The following is an 18745-nucleotide window of genomic DNA, read 5'->3' on the forward strand; positions in this document are numbered from 1 at the left end:
GTGCCGCGCTAGTCCGGGGAAGCATAGGAAACGGGACGGTGGCGCTTCATGGGAGAGGAGGAATGGAACGTGGGGAGGGCTCCACGAACGGGAGCCATGTATGGACCACAATAGGAAGGCGGCGTCTGGGGTCCTCGCTTGATTACTTACCATGATTGATTCCTTCCGATGAATTTATTGTTTACCATTCTTACCAAAGAAGAAATTGATTGCCGTCCGGAAATTTATTGCTTTGCCAAAGAAAAGATTGATTACCAAAGATTGATTTGACTGCCAAAAATTAAAGCGTAGGAGGGGCTCTCATGAGAGGGTTGGACGAAGCGGGGGGGGGGGGGGGGGGGGGGGGGTTGAGTAAATTTTTTACGAAAACCCAACAGCACCAACGACGCAGCAAAACGCGTCTAACCCTTCTAGCGTAGGAGCCAACGACGCAGCAAAACGTGCCTGACCCTTGTAGCGCAGGATTAAACGGCAAAAAGACTTACTCCCTCCGTTCCAAAATAGATGACTCAACTTTATACTAACTTTAGTACAAAGTTGGGTCATCTATTTTGGAACGGAGGGAGTACATTTGTACACCGAGGGGGTAGAAAATAAACGGAACTGTCATAGTCCATTTCGCTGCCAAACTTAAGCCTGGCTAGCTGCATGCTTCAGATATGCTGGGGAACAGAGGGCAGAAAGCTGGGGCGTTGGTGCTGACTAGATCCTGTGCCCAAGTTGCCTTGTGCTCACGATTGCAACTACACTTTCGTGAAAGATTGCTTTATGGGACATAACTGCCGAAATTGTGTGCAATCAACCACACTACGTACCCCAGTCTTCAATGTGTCACACAAGTGTACGATGTATGCTTAGCACTGTAAGCAAAAGCAACAATTTTTGAGTGCATGCACACACACAAGGCAAGCGATCGCCGGAGCAGCGGCAATTAACGGCGCCATTAACAATCTCCAAAGAAACGCCGCACGCCACGCCGTATCATCGGCGGGCAAGCCGGGGAAGGAAATGGGTACTCCCTCTGTAAACTAATATAAGAGTGTTTAGATCACTATTTTAGTGATCTAAACGCTCTTATATTAGTTTACAGAGGGAGTATCTCATAATAATCTCCTGCCGTCTTAAACCCCGGGGAAAGTTCCAACCTTTCCCTCCTCGGAGCAAGCTCCAAACGTAACCGACGAAGAAGCCGCACCACGCGACGCGGGCAGCCGGCCGGCCAGCAGCGTCCCACCGGAGACGAGACATGCGCCGGCCGCGCCGCCCCGCCGCCGGGCTCCGGCCCCTGCTGCTGCTGCTTCCCGTCGCCGCGCTCCTCTACGCCGCCGCCCTCTCCCTCCGCTACCCCGGCCGCCCCCTCGGCCCCACCACCGTCTCCGTCGCCCTCACCGCCGCCGAGGCCACCCACGCCGAGAGGACGCGGCAACGGCTCCCCTCCCCGCTCCTCCGCCTGGACGTCTCCCGGATCGACGTCCGCGCGCTCGACGCCGCCGCGCCGCTCCACGCGGCGGCCGCCCGGGCGTTCCGCGAGGGCGCGCGCCTCCTCCGCGACGCCCTCTCCGCCCCCGCCTCGTCCTCCGCGGCGACGCCCTCCCCGTCCCCCGCGCCGCCGCGGTGCCCGCCCTCCGTCGCGCGGGCCGGCGACGCGCCCCGCGCCCTCGCCCTGCCGTGCGGGCTGGCGCTGGGCTCCCACGTCACGGTGGTGGGCAGGCCGCGGCGGGTGCCCGGAGGCGGCCTGGCGCAGTTCGCGGTGGAGCTGCGGGGCGCGGGGGACGGGGACGCCGCCACCACCATCCTCCACCTCAACCCGCGCCTCCGGGGCGACTGGAGCGGCCGCCCCGTCGTCGAGCTCAACACCCGCTTCCGCGGCCAGTGGGGCCCCGCGCTCCGCTGCGAGGGCTGGCGCCGCTCCGACGAGGACACCGGTGCGTCACCTGCTCTGCATACTCCCACCCAATTTTCACCTTAAAATTTCACTTCGCGATTGCATTCCACGGCGACGCACATCAAACATTTTCGGTAGCAGCAGTACACACGCACGGCAGGATCAGTGCAGTTGTTGGTACTAGATACCAACCAATCCATGGGGAGCTCTAATGCTCTAGGCTCTACATATTACTGGTACATATGTGCTGGTAATTAACCAAGTGGCTCTGTACTATGTTGATGCCGATGATTTGCATTCAGTGTCATGTTTCCTGGTCGGTGCTTAATCTCATCGGGGCTCCATCGCAGTACCATGTTTGGTGATACGGCTCTAGCTCCCTTTTGGAAAATTTCAATGATTCGTAGCATTTGTCCTGTGCAGGGCGAAAGCCTGTCGTCGGAAAGTGTAGCATCCTCACTCACCATGTTTGATAACTATACCACTGATCTTGATCCATGGCCCTTGGCCCTTGGCATTGATGTACACCGTGCCATTTCAACATTTCCAGAGGTAATAACAAGAGGGGAGAACGACGAGTGTATTCGAGTTTAGCAGAGTTATGTAGGGATTTTTGCTGGATGTCAGTTTTTTCCAACAGTGAAACAATTGAATGTGCCCGAGAACCTGTAAGGCGTAATAACTGTTTACGCAGCAGAATTGCCTCCTTGCCTCGTTTGTGTTTAGGATCCATATAGACACCTTACGTTTTTACCGGTTACTATTCCATCATATGGAAAATGAACTTGCGACATTGTCACGTTTAGTATAGGTCATCCTTGGATCTAGATAGTTTCTTTGTTTTTCTAACGGCAGTCTTCATGTTCTCATTTCCAACTGTATGATGCCCGCTAAATGCTTATATTTCTCCTCCTTATGAATAGATAGGAGGACTTCAAGATGCTCAATTTTGAACTCTGGAGTTCTGAACTATTGCAGATGCTCAATTTTCAACCGTGAACTTGCCAAGCTTCACATAACCCCCGAGATCATATTTCAGATAGTTTTGAGCTGAGTCGGATGGCATGTGGCTGACAACTGCATTTATCATCTATAAAATCTAAGTAGATTGATGATCAGCAGTGGATGATGTACCATTACTAGATCGTTCATACCCTGTCATTACACATACCGACAAAGTTTCATGGCAAATTTCATCCATTTTCTACTTTGACTTTGGTAACTAAAATAGGACTAGAGGACAATAACATGTGCGGTACTGCTGCCCGACCTCTCCTTATATAGTTGGAATATATTTGGTATTTACATGGTTCCCATGGAAATCCCTTTGGTGGGATATCTATGTGATAACCTGATGATAAATTTCTTGCAAATGCTTTAGGGCTAGTGATTCCCACCGGACGTCCATTTGGTATTCTAATTACTAATAAGAGAGCTCTACTAATAATTTGAGCTGATGAGAAAATGTTTAACGTGTGCTAGCTTAGCTGGTGATCGTCGCGAGATTTTCTTATATTGCTTTCCTGTGGCGCAGTTGATGGATTGGTAACATGTGAGCAATGGACCTGGAACACTGGTGGCACACTTGAGGAGTTGAAGAGTATGTTGCTGCGTAACCGTGTTGCTGGACAGAGCAGCAGTGGTTTCATAGATTGGCCTTATCCTTTTGTGGAGGGTGAATTGTTTGCTCTAACAATAAGCTCCGGTTTGGAAGGTTACCATGTTCAAGTTGATGGGAGGCATGTCGCGTCTTTTCCTTATCGCATTGTAAGTACTGTTTCCTTCTGCAATTGTCCTACAATGTGTGCTTCTATCCTTCCTAGCTGGAATCCGTGCACATCTTTGCTGTGGTTAGGATGTAGATTAGCATTTCAACTGAAAATGTGGTTAGGACGTAGATCAGCTCCTCCCCACTGTTTTTTTGGCAAGATTTGCTGATGCGCCAATTCATTGATTACATTTGTTCTTTCAAGGGCTTTGATCTCGAGGATGTCGCTACCGTGCAAGCAAATGGTGATATCGAGGTTGAATCAATGTTTGCTGGTACATTACCCGCGGTCCATCCTAACATTATGGAAAGAAATCTGGAGTTGCTGGCCGAACTGAAAGCCCCTCCTCCTGAAGAACCTGTGGAGCTGTTCATAGGCATTCTTTCAGCAGGAAGCCACTTCACCGAGCGCATGGCTGTGAGGAGATCATGGATGTCTGCAGTACGAAATTCATCCAGTACTATGGCTCGGTTTTTTGTCGCCTTGGTAATCTATTGTCCTGCCATTTAGTTCCGGTAGTTTTCTTTCCTTCTTCCCATGAAAAGATATATAACAAAACCATGTTTCAGGGCAGAATGGAAGAAGGGAAGTTAATGAAGATTTGAAGAAAGAAGCGGATTTCTTCGGGGACATTATCATTGTGCCCTTTGTGGATAGCTACGACCTGGTTGTTCTTAAGACTGTTGCCATCTGCGAGTATGCGGTATGTAGCATAAGGAGTGGATTTAACATAGTCACACTGAATTTAAATTACCTTTCAGACAGTTCTTATGCAATCTCAATGTTCTTTTTATTTATATATATTCTTTGTCCTTGAAGGCTCGTGTTGTTTCTGCGAAGTACGTCATGAAGTGCGATGATGATACATTCGTTAGACTTGATTCAGTTATGGCTGAAATAAAAAAAGTCCCAGATGGTAAAAGCTTCTATATGGGGAACATGAACTACTACCACAGACCACTCCGAGAAGGAAAATGGGCCGTCTCATATGAGGTGAAGTGATCTACTAAAAAAAAACCTCCTATTTTTGCAAATGTTATCTTGAAATTATGCAGATTGACTCTCAGGCTACTTGCATATCTTTTACTCAAGTGATCAAAAGTAATTAAATGCCCCCGTGACAACATTCATAACTGACGTAGAAAGACAAACCAGTACATAGGAGCTGCATTAAATTTCATCAGAAAGAAGATACCAAACCAGTGTTGTACAAACTTTTTGTCGACTGAGTCAATTTCAGACGTTTACTGCTCATGAACAGCATGTTTTTGTGTCACCACTCATCAGTCCTATTACAGTTCCTGGAATTAGCAAAACAGACAGCGTGTTCATGTTCTTGATGCGCCAAATAATAGTACATGAGAACCACATAAACGACTGGTATGCGCTGCCCACATGAATATGGTATTGTCTCATGTAATCATGCTGGCTAACTACATTCGTCGTTAGTGCAATCATTGGTGCACCATTATTGACTTCCGTCCTGTGCTGCCGTGCTGACCTCTTTGGTAACATTCTGCGCTAAATTTCCAGGAGTGGCCCAGGGACACGTACCCGACTTACGCGGACGGCGCTGGCTACATTGTTTCTTCCGACATCGCGGGCTTCGTCGCGTCGGAGATGGAGAAGGGCCGGCTGAATGTAAGCTCTCTGCGCCCACCCAACACCTTTCTTCCTCTCTGTTTTCATTGCGTATCAAGTGGCACTGGGAATTGGGATCCCATGTAGTGACTGCATTCCACATTCCACATTCCACACAAGCACTCAAGAGCCAGGCACCATCTGGCTGGCCTGGTTTAAAGTTTGGGTGAATGATGCCGATTCTGATCGAAAATCGGGGGAAACGGCACGGGCCCAATCATGCGTGGGCTGAAAAGATGGCCCATGCCACACCACACCACACCACACCAGAAAAGCCAAAAGTTGTATCCGTTCATCAATCATCAATACATAGTACATCACCTTGTATTAACAAACGAATGATTGCGTTCTGCTTTGGCCATGGCAGCTGTTCAAGATGGAGGACGTGAGCGTGGGCATGTGGGTGGGGCAGCTCGACGCCGGCGGCGTGGAGTACGTCCACGGCGCGCGGTTCTGCCAGGCGGGCTGCGCCGACGACTACCTCACGGCGCACTACCAGTCGCCGGGGCAGATGCTGTGCCTCTGGGAGAACCTACGGCAAGGCAGGCCGCAGTGCTGCAACGCCAGATGACACGACACACAGCTCTCACTACCGTGGGAGGGACGATCCAAGCTCATTTTTCAGGGGAGGTTGGGTATGATGAGCTGAGCAGCAGCCCTAGCAGTGGAACCTGACAAGTTTAAGTTAATTACACTCACTTGCACCACCTCACCTCACATGTAATGCACATAACCAGCCAGGTAGTGGTACAAACATTAGTTACCCATATATACTTACCAAATCATTATAGTTATACATGTTATTATAAACTACTAGCCGGCTCTCCATTGCTGTCATCATCATCATGATCATCGACGACGACTGCACGTGATGGGTGTCTTTGTTTTCTCCTCCATGTCCCTTTCCCTGTGACTGTGAGTGGCGACCAACGCCTCCCTGAGTGGCCGAGTCCACAAGTAGCGCTGATCATATTTTGGCGCCAAGCCCATAACATGGTGGTAAATTTAACTCAGAATGTCTGTCTGTCTGTAAATTTAATTAGGGATGCAGCCATGATCGGTCGACATGTGCTTGTGGGGCAGCGGCAACATGCTGCGCCGTGTGGTGGCGGCAGGAGGGAGTAGCACGCCGGGGCAGAAATCACATATTTGACCTGAGGGCCAAATCAAATCATAAACTGACCTTGTTCCGAAAAAATTTCACTTTGCTGATCCTTTCGTGTGGCGCCACACACTACTATGCAGCGCCTCTCTCTTGGGCGTCGCACCTCATGCCAGCGTGGCAGCCCTGGTCCAGTTGCGGCCCCACAGACAGCACTGCAGCGCCTCAGACTTAGGCGCCACACTTGTAATGTGCAGCGCCTAGCTCTTGGGCGCTGCACAGTCTGTGTTCCACTTAGGCTGGCCCCACCCTCTCTCCCATCCCACCCCACACACCCCACCCCACACAAACCCTTAGCCTTGCGCCCCTCCTCTCTTCCCCTCTCCCCCCCCTCTCAAATCCTTCTCAAATCTTGCAAATCCGAAGTATTTGACCGTGGATTTCGAAGCCAACCCCTCCCTTAAGGTAATCTCCTTCGATCCCCTCGTTTTCATCCATAGGAATTGTCACATTTGCTCAAATATTGCTACTTTGGGGAAACCCTAGTTTTGGCTTGGATTTGCAAATTTGTATTGAATCATGTTATGTTTCTTTGCTAATTTGGGTTGGTTAGGCTTTCATAGTATGCTAGGGTTAGGGTTATGTGTGTTTGATGTTGGTGTTAGGGTTATGCTATGGTTAGGGTTGTGGTTATTGTTAAGTGGGGGTTAGGGTTATTAATTCATATATATGTTATGGCATATGTATTTTGTGCAAATATTTTTTGTTAAGTACTTACTTGATATATGTGTGTTTTTATTATTGTAGGGATGGGGAGAACATGTGTTTATGTTCATCATGTGGATAAAGAGGCCTTTTTGAAAGGCAATGTTGAGCCGGACCCGGATGAGCTTGACATGGTGTTTGAGAGTAGTCCAAGCTATGCGGAGCTCTTGGACCAAGTGAGGAAGGATTTGAATTGGATGGACCCAAGTGACGTTGTTGAGTTCGAGGGAAGGCATAATGTTGGTTTTGGAATGCACATCCGTTGGAAGACAATGCGTGTGAACTCCGAGCAACGTTGGGTTGCATACAAGGAGACGGTTGCCGAATCTCTAGACAAGGCTCTTGAGTTATTTGCCTCCAAGAAGGTTGAGTCTACTTTGAATTTGGACTTGAACCGGAACCCCTCCCCGTTGGTTGCTAGCACTCCACCACCCATGAACCAAGATCAAATGAGTGAACCTCATTTCACGCAACAAGATTGGCCAACATTGAGCCCGACTCCAAACAACCAAAATGAAGGTTTTGAAGAGGAGAATGATGAGTACGAGGAGGATGACAACGAAGTTGATCTCCATGACAACAATGTGGGTGATCTCGACCAATATCATGTGCAAGAGACAATGGACCAATCCATCCCTTTTTCCCGTGCATATGCATCGGACTCGGATGACGATGGTCCCGATGAAGAAGTTGATGAGGAGGGGTTCACACCGAAGGAGGCCCAAGCATTCAAGAAGGTATTCGGGCGGGATCACAAGACACCATTGTTCAAGGATCTTAGTCTCGCGGATGAAGCCGTTGTGGATGGTGGCAAATGCATATCTCTTGGAGCTAGGCCAAGTTCTCACCGTGATTTGGAAGACGGCAAGAACGGGATATATCCCGGTTGTGAGTTTCAATCCTTCTTGGAATTGAAGATGTGGCTCGACAACTACTCGGTTACGCATTATCGTCCACATAAAGTGGCCAACTCGGACGTCAATGTGCGTTACACGGTCAAATGTGAAGTGCCAAGTTGTCCATGGATTGTGCGTGCAAGGCCATGGAAAGGAGGTCCCACTTGGCGCATAGTGAGTTGTCTACCAAATCACATGTGCCGGCACAAGAATGCGGATGGCAAGCTTGTGTACCAACAACACAGACAACTCACGTCCGAGTTCATCGCTTATAGGCTTTCCAACCAAATATCCACACTTCCAACAATGAGCATCAAGAGTGTCATTGACCTTGTGAAAGCCATCTTTCATTACAAGGTGAAGTACGGCAAGGCATGGAAGGCAAAGCAAGCCGCATTCAAGATGTTGTATGGCAATTGGGAGGAAGCATACAACCGACTCCCTAGGTTGTTGTTAGCTATGGCCACCACAAACCCAGGCATGGTTCACGTGGTTGAGCCTCATGGGCACCAAACATTGATTCACAACGGGAGGACCGTCCGAGTATTTGGCCGTGCATTTTGGGCCTTTGAGCAATGCATGAGGGCTTTTGAGCATTGTCGGCCCGTCATCGCCATTGATGGCACGTTCTTGACCGGACAATACAAGGGCACTTTATTGGTTGCAATAGCAAGTGATGCCAATAACCGGGTGTTGCCTTTGGCTTTCGCTTTGGTTGAGGTGGAGAACAATGATAACTGGGAGTGGTTCTTGCGTCAATTGAGAACAAGGGTATTACCGGCTGAAAGGGAAATTTGTGTCATATCGGATCACCATCCAGGAATTCTAAATGCGGTGGTGGTTGACATTCCCGGACATAGAAAGTTGCACCATCGATGGTGCATGAGGCACTTTTGTGCAAACTTCTATAGGGCATGTGGTATCAAGGAGTTGGCCGATGATCTTCAAGATTGTTGTCTCGCTTTCACCAACAAGCGGTTTGCCACATTGTTCAATGCATTGCTCAGACACAAGAAACTTGACCCCGGTGGTCATGAATTTCTCAGTAAGAACATTGTCGAAAGGAATATGTGGGCACGTGCTTTCGATGAAGATGGCCGGAGGTACGGTCAAATGACAAGCAATATGGCAGAATGCTTCAATAAGGTGCTCAAGGGTGTACGTGCATTACCCGTGACGGCAATAGTTCAATACACATTTGACAAGATGAATGGATACTTTTTGAAGTATTCAATGGAGACGGATAAGCAGATTGCTGGTGAGAACAAGGATAAGAACAAGTACTATTTCCCACCAAAGGTTGAAGAATGATTGGACTTTCAATCACGAAAGACAGACTCCCAAGAAGCTGTACTATATGACGACAACGAGTGGAAGTATGAGGTGAAAGAGCCTGGAGGAACCACAAACGATGGCCACCAACACGGAGGCCGCGCTTTCAAGGTCTCCCTAACACGGTGTGATTGCAGCTGCATGAGGCCATCGTTGCTTCATATCCCATGCTCGCACTTGTTAAATGCAGCCCGTGTTAGGAATGTGGACGTCAATCACCCTCTTACCGTGAGGGAGTCCGAGTTCTCAATCATGACGGTAAAGAATACATGGGCTCCCCGGTTTCAGCCATACTTGGACCAATCACAATGGCTGGAGTATCATGGAGTTCAACTATGGCCGGACCCGGAATTGAAGGTCGTTAGACGGGGAAGACGTAAGATAAAGCGTCTTAGAGGTGACATGGACGGATGGGGCCGTGGTGGTGGTGGAGAATACGGCACCGGCCAATTCCAAGAGCCTCGTGAGCAATCCTGTTGTGGGGACTGCAGTCATGGGGGACACAACACAAGAACTTGTCCCAAATCAAGAAAAAGATCAAAGAAAAATGATGCAAGCACAAGCCAAGTAAATGATAGCCAACCAAGTCAACCAAGGAGTAGCCAACCAAGTCAAACAAGCCAACGAGGCACTAGGCAACAAAGAGGTCGTGGTGGTGGTAGAGGCCGTGGTGGTGGTAGAGGCCATGGTGATGGCCTAGGCCGTGGGGATGGTCTTGGCCGTGGTGAAGGCCTAGGCCGTGGTGATGGTCTAGGCCGTGGTGGTGGTGGTAGAGACCATGGTGATGGTCTTGGCCGTGGTGAAGGCCTAGGCCGTGGTGATGGTCTTGGCCGTGGTGGTGGCAGAGGCCGTGGTGGTGGTCTAGGCCGTGGTGGCGGTAGAGGACATGGTGGCGGTAGAGGCCGTAGTGGTGGTCTAGGCCGTGGTGGTGGTAGAGGCTGTGGTGGTGATCTTGGCCTTGGCGGCGGCCGTTGTGGAGGAATGTTCACTTGGCTCAATGGACCATTGCCGTATGTGACTTACTATGATCTTGTTCTTTTGGCTCAATGCTTGTGTTGTCATTTTGCATTGTGTGACTAACTATTATATTGACATTTTCATAGGTATGGAAACAATGAAGGGGGTGGAGGACACGGAGGCGAAAGGTGAGCTCCCTTGGTGGTCGGAGAAGAAGAAGAAGAAGAAGAAGAAGAAGAAGAAGAAGAAGAAGAAGAAGAAGAAGAAGAAGAAGAAGAAGAAGAAGAAGAAGAAGAAGAAGAAGAAGAAGAAGAAGAAGAAGAAGAAGAAGAAGAAGAAGAAGAAGAAGAAGAAGAAGAAGAAGAAGAAGAAGAAGAAGAAGAAGAAGAAGAAGAAGAAGAAGAAGAAGAAGAAGAAGAAGAGAGGAAGAAGAAGGGACAAGGACCATGACCTTTTCTATGAACCAAAATATGTGCTACTATGTGATATGAGACGTAAATGACTATGTCTTTTTGGCTAATTGTTTGTGTATGAGTATGTGATTTGGACTACTACATGTGATCTGGATATGATTATGTGCCATCTATGTGAATCACAAAACATAAAAATCACTTTGTATATGAAAACAGCAGATAGTGCAACGCCTAAGGCCGAGGCGCTGCACATTACAGTGCAGCGCCCCTCCCAAAATTTTGCTAAGTCAGTCCGCAGCGCCTAAGGGAGGGGCGCTGCACTGTAATGTGCAGCGCCTCACGCCTGGGCGCTGCACAGTACAGAGCAGCGCCTATCCCTTGAGCGTTGCACACTCACTTAGCATTTTTTTTGGGCAGAAAACATACTGGAAGCTTCTGTTGCTCTCTGGACTGGGATGTCCAGTAGTGCAGCGCCTAAAGGGAGAGGCGCCACACACCATAGTGCAGCGCCTACCCTTTAGGCGCTGCACTACTGGACATCTATTTGCTGCACTCACCTCCCTCCCACCCATCCCCACCCCACACACCCCCACCCCCACACAAACCCGAAGCTCAGTGCCTCCCCTCTGCCCTCCTCTCCCCCCTCTCAAACCCTCCTCAGATCCGGAGTATTTGACCGTGGATTTCGAAGCCAAACCCTCCCTTAAGGTAATCTCCTCCGTTCCCCTCGTTTTCGTCCATAGGAATTGTCACATTTGCTCAAATCTTGCTACTTTGGGGAAACCCTAGTTTTGGCTTGGATTTGCAAATATTTGTTGAATGATGTTAAGTTTCTTTGCTAATTTGGGTTGGTTAGGCTTTCATGGTATGCTAGGGTTAGGGGTATGTGTGTTTGATGTTGGTGTTAGGGTTATGCTATGGTTAGGATTGTGGTTATTGTTAAGTGGGGGTTAGGGCTAACCAAGAATTATCAGTTTTATAGGCATGGCTTCATCCGGTTCCATGACGAGGCCACTGTGTGCTAACCAAGAAGACATGCCGAACAAGTGGGAGGACGCATCTTTGGACAAGGTGAAGGAGAAAGATGCCAACATCCCGCCATGTTGGTGTGGAGATGTTTGCAAGGTGAAGGTATCCACCGACCGAAATAAATCATGGACGGAAGGGCGGAGATATTTTGTATGGCCGAACTATGCTTATGATCGTGCACTTCCAACTAACGCCTATGACCAACCACCGGTAAGCTCGAGAAGTAAAATGTTACTATCAAATGTGTGTCAACACTAACAAAAATTTTATATGCAGTCACCGCCTCCTCTATGCAAGTACTTCACGTGGATAGATCTTGAAGTGCCAGAAGATGTCAAAAAGGACCAATACCAAGATTGTCTTAGGCGGCAACGGCGGTTCGAAGAATCGTTTCGAAGAGGCTTGGAGGAAGAGCGTCGTCAGAAGGAGAGGATGGAGCGGAAGAAACGAGAGGAGGAGAGGGCACGCCAAGCGAAACTTGCTCGTGAGGAGGAGAGGGCAAGAAAGCTTGCAAAGGCTCGCGAGGCGCAAGAGAAGGACTCGGCCCGTGACAAGAAGGGGAAATGGCCTCGCTCTACTCAGTAGGGACTTCACTTCGGTGCACTCGTCGTGAATTTGTGAGGGCATGTGAGATGTTGGTGAACTATCTTCTAGGGCAAGCTGCCATTTGTCATTTGTAATGAATGTGTCGTGAACCATGTCGTAGTAATGTTTGAATTGTCTTAAGTTATGAACTCATTGGCATAAAATTTTTGTTTGTTCAAATTGTTGTGATGATGCAGTCATTGTAAGTATTATGATGTTCCGGTGAAATGAATGTACTGTCAACTCTGTTTTTGCAGTAAACAACCGTGCAACGCCCAAAACAAAGGCGCTGCACTGTTCTATGCAGCGCCGAACGGACGGACATCACACTGTAAAGTGCAGCGCCTTGCTCTGGGGCGCTGCACTATGACTTGGTAATTTTCGTGGATCTTGAGTGCTCAAAGCCTTCTGTGGCCCTATGGGCAGCCATGGCCAGTGAAGCAGTGCCTATGGGACGGGCGCTGCACTGTGAGGTGCAGCGCCTAGGCTTTGGGCGCTGCATAGTACAGTGCAGCGCCTGACTGTCAGGCGCTGCAGTGCTGTTAACTGCCAAACTACAGAAACAAATTCCATTTTGGCAAATACAAATACTGAACAATTCAACTGAACAAAGACAACATCATTTAGGACAAATACTGAACAAAGACAACTAATAATTTGAACATCACATCATTTAGGACAATTCAACGTTACTACTAGTTCGGAAACACAAATACCACAATAGTAAGAGTTCACCAACATATAACATAACCCAACAAGTTCATCAACCTAACGAAGCGGCTACAAGAGAGCACTTCCATAGTAACACACACTAATGCCTTCCGCGCGTGTTCTTGGTGCCACGCCTGCAGGCAATCTTCTTCTTCCTGGATGGACGAGCCTCCTCTTCCTGCACTTCCTCCTCCGCCTCCGCCTCATGATCCAAGCTAGCCATCCGCGAGGTCCCTACGACCACCTTTGGGTTGCCTCTGTTGTCAAAGTTGTTGGGCGTGTACCGGCATCTGGGCTTCCTAGGCTTGAACACATATGGGGATCGAAGTTGAGCGTCCGCCAAAGTCATGTCATCATCAAGCTCATCGCGCTATCACACAATCAAACAATATGGTGAAGACCGACGTCGTAATCAAGTGAGAATCACATCTAAAGGATTAGTCATACCTCTTGGGTGACCGCACCCTCATCATCCTGATAAGCATATGAGGAACTCACATCGTCCCTCTGATGGTGAGATGAGGGGTCTGATGGTGTACCAGACCTAGAGGCAGATGGTTCATCAATTTCGGGATCACGGCAACCGAGAAGATTCGATAACCGCCTTAACTTCCTGGCCTGACGCTGTAACATGAACAAGTGTGGAAGATATGAAACTCCGCAACATAGACTACCTCTCATAGTGAATGCGATTTGTACCTTGAGGAATGCTCGTAGTGGACCATCATCATTGCCTTTTCCAACCGGTGTTTCCTCCAGAATAGACTGGCTCTCATCAGCTGCTTTCTTGATCTCGGTGCGCTGCGGATGAGAAAGAATGAACACGTTAGCCATTCAAACATGTGTAATACGGCCAACGGGAAAGTAAAGAAGAAACACTTTACCACATAGTTAATCACCGGAACAGCAGGGACTCCGTGCCCTACCCTGACATCTCTGTTGTACTTCCCCTTTGATAGATCCTCAAAGTTTACGGGTTCTTCAAGAATATCCTCATTATATGCCGGCGGGCATATCTCAACTCGAGTATTTTCAAGAAGCCATCGTATGTAGTTATCAAAAGCAAGTGGACTATGCTCACGAAGCTTGGCGCGTGCACTGCTACGAGCTTCCTCCACACAAAGCTGGAAGCGGGTAACATACGAAGCATGATGCTTGTCCCAGTCCTTTATCTTCCGCTGCCTTCTCCTGTCCAACCTGCATGGTACAAAACCAAACATTAGCAAAATCAAGGAGTGACGATGCTTAGTCAATACGGTTCATGCTGTCTTACCTATGAAGTGCTTTGTCCGTATCCACCCATTCCGGCGGGTGAGGCTGGAACAGACCAAACTGACGACACACGCGATGTGGCAAATGAAACTCAACAGCCCAGTTGCATATCAGTGGGCACCGCATACGCCAGAGATCCCTATCCCGCAAGCACATCGGGTTGATGGTAAACTCCGGGGTGTACCCAAGTCTGTCATCGGCGCCATATGGCTGCCATTCCACCTATGAAATAGGGCAACAATGCAAAATTGGTGAATTTTTTCAGGCAAACATGAGAAATGACTGAAGTAATGACCTCGTTACCTGCTCAGGCGTAATCGTGTCCAACTCGGCAACGTACTTCTGGTACATGAGATTGACATCGTTCGTCATCTCGGAAACCACATCCCACTTGTAAGCCCAAGTGGGCCGCCGTAATTCGTCATCTTCATCTTCATACCAAGGATTAAACCTGACGCTTTTCGGGCGTCCAACAGGCAGACGCTCCCAGCTCCATACAGAAAGTAGAAGCATATTACCGCCAATGCCTGCACTATCTGTGATCCTGCAACACGCATCGTCCAGCTGCATATGAAAGAAAAACAATGTTAACTTGACAGCAAGCTTGCATTGCTAATGAAGAAATGAGTTGATCACAAAACAGACCAACTACCTGTCGGTACAAGTAGGCAAGAGTCGCTGAACCCCAGCTCCATTTGCTATCGAAGACGGTCAACGCCTTCAGCCACATCCATGGAGCGTTCTTGCCAGTGGAGTCAGGAAACAAAGTCCTCGACACAACATACCACATGTAGACACGAGCATGTGTCTGGATCACGTCATCAGTGGCATCCGGAGGGCACGTCGCAAAGTGAGTTTGAATCCACGTGAAAGCAGCTCCGGCTGCTTTCCTTTCCTTCTTCTTCTTCTCTTCTCCCTCCTCTACATCAGCCTCAGCCTCGGTAGGAGCCATACCGATAAGAGCAATCATCTGCTCGCGCCACCCATCAGAATCGGTGCTCATACAGAGAGGCATCCCGTCGATAGCAAGACCGGTGATCAACGAGACATCCTCGAGCGTCACGGTCATCTCCCCAGTCCGAAGATGGAAACTATGCGTCTCCGGCCTCCACCGATCAGCAAGAGCGGACACCAGTGGAGCGTTCAGATTCGGCGTGGACCGGCTGACCAACTGAATCCACGGGAGTAGTCCTGCCTGCTTGATGTACGGTGTGTACCGCTCATCGTAAGGCATGGCAGGACCAGAGACCCCGTGATACCGAATCTTCAAAGGTTCAAGCTTCTGCAAAAAACAAGTAATGACAAATCTTAGGGCATGTAAATTTCAACTTAAGGCAAAATATTTAGATTACTCGTTATTACCATCTCCTTCTCGCGCATCATGTAGGCCCGGTGTTTCGTGTCGTAGACATCGTCGAGAAGCCAAACCATCCTTACAAAGTTCAAACAATAAACATATATGAGTTCATCTTCATCTCAAATATCGGTATACACTAAACATCTAATATGTGTTCAATTACAAGAATCTCAACATCTCCTTCTCACACAATGAATATGTCATATGTGTTCAAATAAACTCAACATCTAATATTTCAAATAAAATCAACATCTAATATATATCTAAAAAATCAACATCTCATTGTTATCTATATAAATAGGCATCTCATATATATATATATACACACATATATATACACACATATATATATACATATATACATATACATATATATATATATGTATATGTATATATATATATATGTATATATATATATATAAACAAAACAATCTATGATTTCACTAACAAGAACTATATATTGTGAACTAAGCAACAACACTACGGTACTACCACTATGACTACACATCCTAAATCAAGCAAATCAAGGGTTCCATCAAATCTTGGACAAATCTCTAAAATGGCAACAAATTTACGGAGGAAAAGAAAGGAAACGGAGGAGTTTACCTAGTAGGATGGATTGGAGATCGAATCCACAGATCAAATCTTCAGATCTGAGAGGGATGTGGGGGGATTCGATGGGGGCGCCGCCGCTGCTCTCTGTTCAGAGAGCGGAGAGGGGGAAGAACTGCCTGGCCGGGTTGGGCCGATGCGCTTTAACTCATTGTGCAGCGCCCAAGAGCTAGGCGCTGCACATTACAAGTGTGGCGCCTAAGTCCGAGGCGCTGCAGTGTTGTCTGTGGGGCCGCAACTGGACCAGGGCTGCCACGCTGGCACGAGGTGCGACGCCCAAAAGAGAGGCAATGCATAGTAGTGTGTGGCGCCCAGCTGTCGGGCGCCACACGAAAGGGTCAGCAGAGTGAATTTTTTTTAAAACAAGGTCAGTTTATGATTTGATTTAGATCTCAGGTCAAATATGTGATTTCTGCCGTACACCGGCGCCGGAGCGCTTTTGCTTGCCTGCCGCTGCCGGTGCTGGTCGAGGTTGACCCTACTAACATGCGCCTAGGCGTTTTGCCTGCGCCTCTCTGCTGCGGTTGTGTATTTATTTTAGCACTGCTGCTATTATACTGTGCAACACTTCTCTTTCTGCCGCTGCTGCTGCTGCTTCTGGTAAAGTATGATGGTCAGACACTAGGAGACGATCAAAGCGACATTGAGCATGGCCATAATGTTCGCCCTCACGCCCCCGTTTGCTTTTCTTTTTCATCGTTTTAGAAAAGATCCGGATCTATAATAAATTATAAAGGTTACCAGAAGTACGAACCATCCCAATCATGAAAAGAAAATTACGTCAAGATCTCTGGACCACGGAACTGTCGCCAAAACAAGCCACTCGCGCGGTGCTGTCGCTGCTTCCATACCGGAGCCGGCCGACCTTGTTAATGACGGGCGAAAGAGGTTTCGTGTATGTGCCCCCAAGGACCGGCCCTGGAGCCTCGGTCATTGTTTTTGCCTCCTTGACTCGGTTTGAAAAATCTGGCACCAAATCTCACCGTCACGCCCCGTTTGCGTCTATTTAAAGCGACATTGAACATGGCCATAATATTCGCCCTCATGCCCCCGTCTGCTTTTTTAATTGTAATAAATGTTACCATAAGTATGAACCATCCCACTCGTGGAAAAAGTTACGTCGAGATCTCTAGACCATGGAACTGCCCCCAAAACAAGCCACTTACACGGTGATGCCACTGCTTCCATATTGGAGCCGGCCGACCTTGTTGATGATGAGCGAGAGAGGTCTCATGCTTGTATCCTAAGGAGTGGCCCCGGAGCCGCAGTCGTTTTTTGACTTCTTGACTCGGTTTGAAAAATATGGCACCAAACCTCACCGTCACGCCTATTTACCCTTGTCCGATCATCATCTCCCGTGAAGTGACTAGCAGCCGTTAAATCCGAAATTCTAGCCGGCCTTGTCCTTCCCTTTTCATCCCGTTCAATTTACCATGCATGCATGCATGGCCAAAAGCCAGCGGAGTTCTGAGCCTCTGATCGTCTCGTCATGTTTACGTGGACCTGGAGACCGGGAGCTGCTGCTCTACTTCATCGTGCTTGCTTGCGCACGGTGTGTATGGTATGGACAAGAGGGACGCGCCACCAACCTATCCATAGACGTGGGTGGTCATGCTAGAAATATATATCATGTAATGTATTACAAGCAAAATGTCCGCACTTTCTCCATCTAGGTTTACTAGCTTGCTCTCCAATGACCTCTCTGATCCTCATCGCAAAAAGAAAATGACCTCTCTGATCCAGGCAGTGGCGAAGCCACCCCAAAAAATTCAATTGGGCCATCGCTAATTTTTTTGAAAAATAAATCTTCACAATATACAATAAGTGTATGGTGTTCTTAGGTTATTTTTCTCAAAAGTTATGGAGTCAACTGACCCCACGGCTTACACATAGAAACGCCACCGGATCCAGGGATGATGACCATATGATAATCAAGGGTGAAAAAACAAGATCAATGATTTTGGCTGGCTGTTGTACTCCCTCTGGTTCTTTTTAGTTTGCATATAAGATTTGACTCAAGTCAAGCCTCGTAAAGTTTGACCAATTTTATAAAAAAAAAGTACCAACATTCGCAACCTGAAATCAATATCAATAGATGTGTCATGACTTAAAATTTCATATTATATAACTTTAGCATGGCAGATATTGATATATTTTTCATATAAATACGGTCAAACTTTGTGAAGTTTGACTTCAGAAAATTCTAATATGCAGAGCAAAAAAGGACCGGAGGGAGTACCTTTATAGGTTGAACACTTGATCAAATCTTCACCACAAGAACTTGATTGCGGATCAAAGTTTCCCAAGATGCTCATTGTCATCCGTTGTGTGGACAGCGGGACGGGTATGTAAATATGCTTTCGCCCCGCTTTATAGGTAAAGCCAAATTCGTTCCGAGCTATTATATTTCTATTTCTAT

At 48.0% G+C, this 18745-nt stretch overlaps 2 protein-coding genes across 2 annotated transcripts; one reads left to right on the plus strand and one right to left on the minus strand.

The window, feature by feature from the left end:
• The first annotated feature begins 1085 nt into the window (after positions 1-1085).
• LOC123087224 (hydroxyproline O-galactosyltransferase GALT5) lies at positions 1086-6147 on the plus strand. The gene is made up of 7 exons (XM_044509176.1): positions 1086-1925; positions 3420-3652; positions 3859-4140; positions 4229-4357; positions 4474-4647; positions 5188-5295; positions 5663-6147. Exons 1-7 carry the CDS (start codon positions 1247-1249, stop codon positions 5864-5866), a joined length of 1809 nt encoding a protein of 602 aa, XP_044365111.1. The 5' UTR covers positions 1086-1246; the 3' UTR covers positions 5867-6147.
• Positions 6148-12821: 6674 nt separating this feature from the next.
• Positions 12822-15788, minus strand: LOC123083948 (uncharacterized). The gene is made up of 8 exons (XM_044505800.1): positions 15720-15788; positions 15526-15639; positions 15010-15294; positions 14661-14921; positions 14359-14402; positions 13970-14156; positions 13261-13446; positions 12822-12977 (listed from the first exon to the last, which is right to left on the minus strand). The coding sequence occupies exons 1-8, from the start codon at positions 15786-15788 to the stop codon at positions 12822-12824; spliced, it is 1302 nt and encodes a 433-aa protein (XP_044361735.1).
• Between the last annotated feature and the right edge of the window lie 2957 nt (positions 15789-18745).

This window comes from Triticum aestivum, chromosome 4A (genome assembly GCF_018294505.1).
Source record: "Triticum aestivum cultivar Chinese Spring chromosome 4A, IWGSC CS RefSeq v2.1, whole genome shotgun sequence".
NCBI lineage: Eukaryota > Viridiplantae > Streptophyta > Magnoliopsida > Poales > Poaceae > Triticum > Triticum aestivum.

Coding starts and splice junctions, on each gene's coding strand:
- LOC123083948 (XM_044505800.1), bottom strand. CDS start 15,788: ATGGTTTGGCTTCTCGACGATGTCTACGACACGAAACACCGGGCCTAC. Junction 14,403..14,660: donor ACACGATTACGCCTGAGCAG/GTAACGAGGTCA, acceptor GGTCTGTTCCAG/CCTCACCCGCCGGAATGGGT. Junction 12,978..13,260: donor CGGAGGAGGAAGTGCAGGAA/GAGGAGGCTCGT, acceptor GTCTTTGTTCAG/TTGAATTGTTCAGTATTTGT.
- LOC123087224 (XM_044509176.1), top strand. CDS start 1,247: ATGCGCCGGCCGCGCCGCCCCGCCGCCGGGCTCCGGCCCCTGCTGCTG. Junction 3,653..3,858: donor CGTCTTTTCCTTATCGCATT/GTAAGTACTGTT, acceptor TGTTCTTTCAAG/GGCTTTGATCTCGAGGATGT. Junction 4,141..4,228: donor CTCGGTTTTTTGTCGCCTTG/GTAATCTATTGT, acceptor GTTTCAGGGCAG/AATGGAAGAAGGGAAGTTAA.